The 6,592-nt window shown below is 43.2% G+C and overlaps 1 protein-coding gene across 2 annotated transcripts; it reads right to left on the bottom strand.

Annotated features, from left to right (window-relative positions):
* Nucleotides 1-2,340: 2,340 nt before the first annotated feature.
* Nucleotides 2,341-5,944, bottom strand: c18h3orf33 (c18h3orf33 homolog (H. sapiens)). Of its 2 annotated transcripts, none has more exons than XM_084466313.1 (5): nt 5,817-5,944; nt 5,424-5,483; nt 4,537-4,690; nt 3,172-3,332; nt 2,341-2,922 (listed from the first exon to the last, which is right to left on the bottom strand). In XM_084466313.1, exons 1-5 carry the CDS (start codon nt 5,934-5,936, stop codon nt 2,665-2,667), a joined length of 753 nt encoding a protein of 250 aa, XP_084322439.1. In that variant the 5' UTR covers nt 5,937-5,944; the 3' UTR covers nt 2,341-2,664. The 2 variants fall into 2 exon arrangements, with proteins under 2 accessions (XP_084322439.1, XP_084322440.1); XM_084466314.1 differs by having other exon boundaries at nt 2,341-2,919.
* Between the last annotated feature and the right edge of the window lie 648 nt (nt 5,945-6,592).

The following is a 6,592-nucleotide window of genomic DNA, read 5'->3' as shown; positions in this document are numbered from 1 at the left end:
TGGTGGGGCAGTGTCTGCTGTCTCTTTCTCTCTCTGGGCTGCCAGCTGAGTGTTAGAATGGCCTTTGTTATTCCCCACACTGCTGCTGTTCTGCTGCAAATCTCTCTTGTTCAGCACACAGTCTGGATGGGAATCCTCAAGCTCAATATAATGCATGGTATATAGTGGCTGTTGCCCAAATCTAGCTGAATTATTTAAACAACTTTACTTTTGACTTTTGAACTACAATTGTAGTCATAAAGTCTGCATGAGCATCTTATTATTCCAATGGGGGAAGTGTGTTTGAATCGATGCAATGGTGTTCATATAACTGAGTTTGCCAATGTGTCTTTGCAGTCATCATGGGCATTGGGCAGGGACACTTCCTACAAGCACATGTGCACCCCTGCTGAGACAATACACACACACCACAACTCCACAAACCCCCACACACACACTAAACAACAGCAAACACTACACAACAAATACACAAAACAAAAAGCATCCTTTTCTAAATGATAAAATAAAAAAAAATAAAAAAGATAACTTACTTTGAACCCTTTCTTAAATTGTCCTTCAGATTGAGAAAGCAGCTTGTAAAGTATCGTCCCGTACACAGAAACAGTCCTGCTTCAGCGTGCTGCCTGCCATGCCATGGAGCACTGAGTCAGTCAGTGATAGATGTCTTTCACACAGAGTGGACGGCCTCACTACTCTACTGGTGTAGGCTGCTACCTACGGCCACAGGCCCTTCTTTTTTCAAACGGGTGCTGCTAGCGTGGGACCAGCGGCTGGGCGTGAAACCCGGACCGGAGCCGGAGCGGACTGCTTCCATGTTGAGCTCCACGGGCTACTTTTAATTATGCAACACGGTGTGTGGTGTACTTATTCACTGACGGACGCTCCATTATTAATGTACCACTCTGTAGTAGGAGAGTGTAGTAATAGTTGTTTTTTGTACTTCATAGTTTTGCGTGTATCTGACTGTATCCTTTTTAATTTTACATTAAGTACAACATTCATTGTTTTATCATCAGGATTGTTTCACAAATTCATGCTAATTAAAGGTCTGGTCCCAGATTAAAATGTTATCCCATTATTACAAAAGCAGTTTGACATCATAAGACTAGACTCTGGGTAGACTAGAGTACAGAGGTTGAGTCCAGGCCGGGCTTGTACCCCCCCCACATTTCCCCTCCCACCCAGCCTCCAGTGACAGTTCAAAGTCTGCAAGTACCAGCCATCAGCGGCCCTGCGTGCACCTTACAATTTAAACCCTCCCACCAATCAGGAGCCAGCCTGGCAGTAGCAACTGCTATTAACATTTACACAACAAAAGAAAGGCTAGCTGATTCACCCTCCTCCTCCTCCTCCTCCTCCTCCCTTCCCTCCCTCCCTCCCTCCTCTCCCTCCCATCTCCTGCCCCTGGGACTCCTCCTCCCTCCCCTTTGTGTACAGACCCCAAAATCCCCTTTCATCCCCCTCGCCAAGCTCCCAGCGCCCCCACCCCCCTCCGCTAATCTCCTTGCGCCCCGTTGGATTGACAAAGCTCAACTTTCGCTGTCTGACTTCGCTGCAGAACACATGCTTCCCCCGGCCCGCCCAGCAGCACCAGTGTGTGGGGATACACTGAAGTGTGCAGGAAATATGAATGAATATAAAGTACAACACAGGATGTTAAGCGCCTTTGGTTGTTAGGGTGTTTATTTGACATCTTTGTGTTTGTTTTTTGTATTTGGCAATAGTATTTTTTTTTTTTTTCAAATAAAATTGTTCAAAAATAACAGACACAATAACACAATAGTAACCCACAATAGCATGTGGGTTTGGTAGGGAACAGTTGCTTTTTAGTTTATTAGGGTCACCGCCCAGATGCTCTCTATTGTCCCCTGTGATTTAGGGACTAAGTGCTCTAATATTTTTGTCCAATTAGATCAAATGGAGCGCTTTACGAGTCAATACTGGGAGAAGGACCCCTCTAACACACACACACACACACACACACCCCACCTATATATATATATATATATATAAGACTCCCATGGGGTTTGAGGGCGGCCATTATGGAGCCCAGCCTTTGACACCCTTTGTCTTTCAGACTTGGTGTTCCTATAGCAACGGAGGTCTCAAAGAGGGTCTGGTGAACCCCCTTCATTTCAACGCCATTTAAATACAACTCCTCTCCATTGTTGATAGTGGTTGAGTCGGGGAGGGGGGTTACGTCACACAATCTCTCACACACACACGCACACACACACACACACTCATACAAGAGTACACCTACACACAGAGGAGATGCAGGTCACTGAGCACAGAGTCTTAGCGTGTGGTTTAACAGAGGAAGTGGAAGAGAGCTGGGTTCTCACCCACAACATTTGTACTGAGCCATGATAGCTACTGCCACCACTACAGCCTCCTGAACTGATTCGATAGCATGGTGGAATTGTCATGAATGACAGACGAGACACAAGAGGTAATCGTTGTGAAACACGAGTATGAGGAATGTGTTTTGTTAATACAGAATGTCACTCAAGAATTGAAAAAAGGGTTCAATAATTAAATGAATATGTTGATTTCTACATTGATTGATTACCCCATTCTTGAGAAGACACTTTGAAGAAAAACTAATTCAGACACAAAAAAAAAGATTGCTCCTCGCGATGAGTCACTCGCCCCCTTAACCAATCACGTCCTCCCGAAGAGTCTCTTCACAGCGCTGAGCAGCCTGTTGTACCTGACCGCGTCGGAGGCTCTCTCCCAGAAACCCTTCTCCTTCCACAGTCCCCGGCCCCTCTTCTCCGCCTTGACCTCGGCCCTCAGCAGCCTCCTGTGGAGACGCCAGTAGAGACGGGAGCCCGGGGCCACTCCACACAGCGGCACGGTGCGGGCCAGGCCCAGCCGGAGCAGCTCCTCGTTCACACAGAGGCTCCAGAACGCCCCCTGCTGGAGAAACACCAAATTGAGTCACTGAAAACATGTTGCATGTTTGGAAAACCTTTTAAAACGTACAATAGACAAACAAGAATAGAGTAAAATAGACTTGTCCATGAGGGAGGAAAAGAGCAATTGGCTACATCATGTGGGTTATAAGAAAAAATCCAAAATAATTTCAATACAATACATTGTTAACTGTAGATTAGTGTTATTGGTAACACCAATATACAGTTCACAGACACACACACACACTCTGACCTTGCTATGGGAGACCAGACAGTGGAGTACGTTGTCTTCTCTGCTGATCAGTTTGAACCAGACTACCTGGGCAGGAGCCAGGTGTCTCTGCAGCCAGAGCTGCCCCTCAGGTGTGGGCTCCACCCCTGCCAGACGCACCGCCAGGGAAGACGAACACACACCTGGACAGGATCAAATAAAAAGGTTTATCGTGTGTGTGTGTGTGGGGGGGTGTGTGTGTGTAGTCTCACTGACTGCAAATCAAGTCAGTTAGACAAACATACATGCAGACAGAGATTGCCAAACAGTAACCAGTAACTAAGAACCAGAAGCTATCAGGGACACAGCTCGCCTGCTATTCACCGAATATAAGAGAATGTCACACAGGGACATACACACACACGCACGAAAACACACACACACACACACACACACACACACACACACACACACACACACACACACACACACACACACACACACACACACACACAGTCTCTTAAGTGTGTGTGTGTGTGTGTGTGTGTGTGTGTGGTGACACTTTAATTACCAAAGTGTTGGTGATGATGCAGCATTCCGATGAAGCACTTGAACAGTACAGCGAGTGCCTTCATTTGATAACCTAGCTGCTTTAAAGTGGCTAATTGGCTCATACGTCAACTTAGAATAGATAAATTAAAGAATGTTCATCAGAGGTATAGCTCTATAGCTATGGTAGAGGATTAGCCTGACTATGAAATACCATCATCATGATAACATAGAGTAGAAACGACCTTATTCTGTGCGTCAACTCTGCAGGATTATTAATGTTGTATCCTAAATTAGATCACCAACAAATGGAGCCTATACCGCTGTGAGGAGGCCTGAGGGTACAGAAGGTGTATCTACAGTCAACACAGAACATATGCTGCTTCAGGTGGGGTTTGAGTCTTTTGACTTGGATTTGACTCAAGTTGAAGCACAGTTGTGCTTCAGTTGTGCTTCGACCGGAGTCAAATCCAAGTCAAAAGACTCAAGTTATGATTTGACTTAGAAAGACTGTCCTACTGCTCATAATACTTAATAAATTAATTAAATAATATATAATAATACTTACTTAATTAATTAAATAAATAATATTAAAATATTGTGCCATACAAAATATTTTGTCAAATCGGCTCACACATATTCATCTTATTTAATTATTCAAAATATACTGCAAAGTTTACGAGCTTAACTGCTTTTATCTTTCCTAAAATATAAAAAAAACGCTTTGCTGCTGGAACACCGTTGTGCGTTGAAGCACAACTAAATCCAAGTCAAAAGTCTCAAGCACAGTTCTATTAATACAGGATTCCTAGGGATAAAGAGAGGGCTGAACAGATGTATCGCCCAGCAGGTCCTTACGTTTGGAGAGCAGCCGCGATACGAGGGGAAGCACGACGGGGATGTGCTCTACTTCCAGGCCGTGGTCTGAGACTGCGCGGACTCGCCCTCGCAGGCTGACGTTAGCCCTGATGAAGTGAACCGGGATCTCAGCCACGGCTCCAAACTTGCTGGTCTGAAGAGGAGGGAGGAGGAAGACAGGAAAGCAATGTGCATAAGTCTCTCAGTTGGCAGACACTCAATTTTCTAACCCTTTACAATGGGTAATCATTTTTTTTCTTACTTAATTTTATTGTATGTTTGCTTTAGCTTTCTGCTAAATCGTACCACATTGCACTTTCTCTTTGCCTTTGTTTTCTTTTACTTATCTATTTTAGTTAATTATTTCATTTCATTGTATGATGATGTTTCTACGTGAAGCCCTTTGAGTCTGCCTGCCTGTGAAAAGTGCTATATAAATAAAGTTGCCTTGCCTACAAAAGAAAAGAAAGAAACATTTGTGTTTTTCCGCCAATGTATTGTTAGCATAATCTGCTGGGAACTTCAGGTTTGGGTTGGGTTTACTTTGCTTCATTTAAATGAGCACCTACGTGAGTAAACAAGCCACATAATTAAAGACATTCGCCCATGGGTTTGTTTTAACCGGTCTACCATCTGATTTAGCAGCTATGACAAGTGTAACTAGGGGCAGGACAGAGTAGTGGCTAGGGTGTTTGATGCCAGCCCATAGGGACTTCCCCATCTCTATCTCTATGCAGCCTTGAGTCTAGCTATGTTGCTACTACCCGGTACCTGACGACATGTACACATGTACCTGAATTCACAGTTAGTTACTTAAAATTAAAGTGTCAGCTGCTAAATGTCTGTTAAATAGTTAAATAAATAGTAAATGTCAGTCAAGACCTTACCAGTTTGATACTCCTTGCTATAACTAAAACACCAGCCAGGGCCAGGCCAGTACTGAGGTTCTGTGTGAAATACAGAGGGAGAAGCAGTAATTATGGAAGTAGGTATGATTGCTCGTTACTATCAACTTCATAACACTAGGGTTCACACTAGAGATTTCAAATGAATATAAACGTTGTCACGTTGCATGATTGGTGAGTCTGCAATATATGGTGTTTTTAAGAAGAGTTTGGCCAATTATGTCCGCATATAAGTAAATTTCTAACACTATATATGGAATAATAATCATCTATAAAGGAAGGTTACAGAAGCAGCTCATAATGCTATCGCAAGTAGAGCAACACAATAATGGCGATATTCTATTGCACACGTGGTCGCTGGATCGTAGTTCATACCCGCACAATAGTCAGGTTGTCATCAGCGAAATGTGATATTAAAGACACTATGTTTGGTTTATCCATCTCATGGATTGCTTCCTGTGGCTGTCCGTCTGCGCGGCTCTCAGTTCCCGGCATGTTGTTGACGTTCCTCCGTGGCTCCGCCCATCTGGGTCCGACCTATCAGGAGGACGCAAATAATGATAATGCTTTGTAAATGTCTCCGCCCTGTGGTATGGTTTGACACAACAAATACATATATTACATTATATACTTTTGATATATTAATTTATTCTAAAACGGGGTTATATATATGTTCCCAGGGCTATCTCTTATTATGATATAAAGGTCATATGGGGCAATCTCATGGCAATATCATCAATTAGGTCCACTCATCCTCAATTAGCCTAATATAGAAGCGTAACAATTGTGTTACCAATTGATGATAACACAATTCAATTATACATCCTTATTACACAGGTTACATTATAGTGGTTCATTTTTGGTAAAAAATATTTTGGAACATGTTGGAATTAATGTTAAGATTTGACAGAAAGACCGTTGTCCCGCTGTACTCCTGCTCATAATACTTATAAAATTTACATTTTGTGCCATACAAAATATTTTTTCAGATCGGCTCACACATATTCATCTTATTCAATGATTCAAAATATACTGCAAACTTTATGAGTTTGACTGCTTTTACTTGTTCCAAAAAACACAGACAAAGCAGCTCGCTGCTGGAACAACAGAAGCAGCCAGGCGGCAGAGTATTTCACCTGTCACACACGAAA

Source organism: Micromesistius poutassou (genome assembly GCF_964030765.1).
Source record: "Micromesistius poutassou genome assembly, chromosome: 4".
NCBI lineage: Eukaryota > Metazoa > Chordata > Actinopteri > Gadiformes > Gadidae > Micromesistius > Micromesistius poutassou.
Note: the sequence above shows the minus strand (reverse complement) of the source record. Positions and strands in the feature narration are given on the sequence as shown.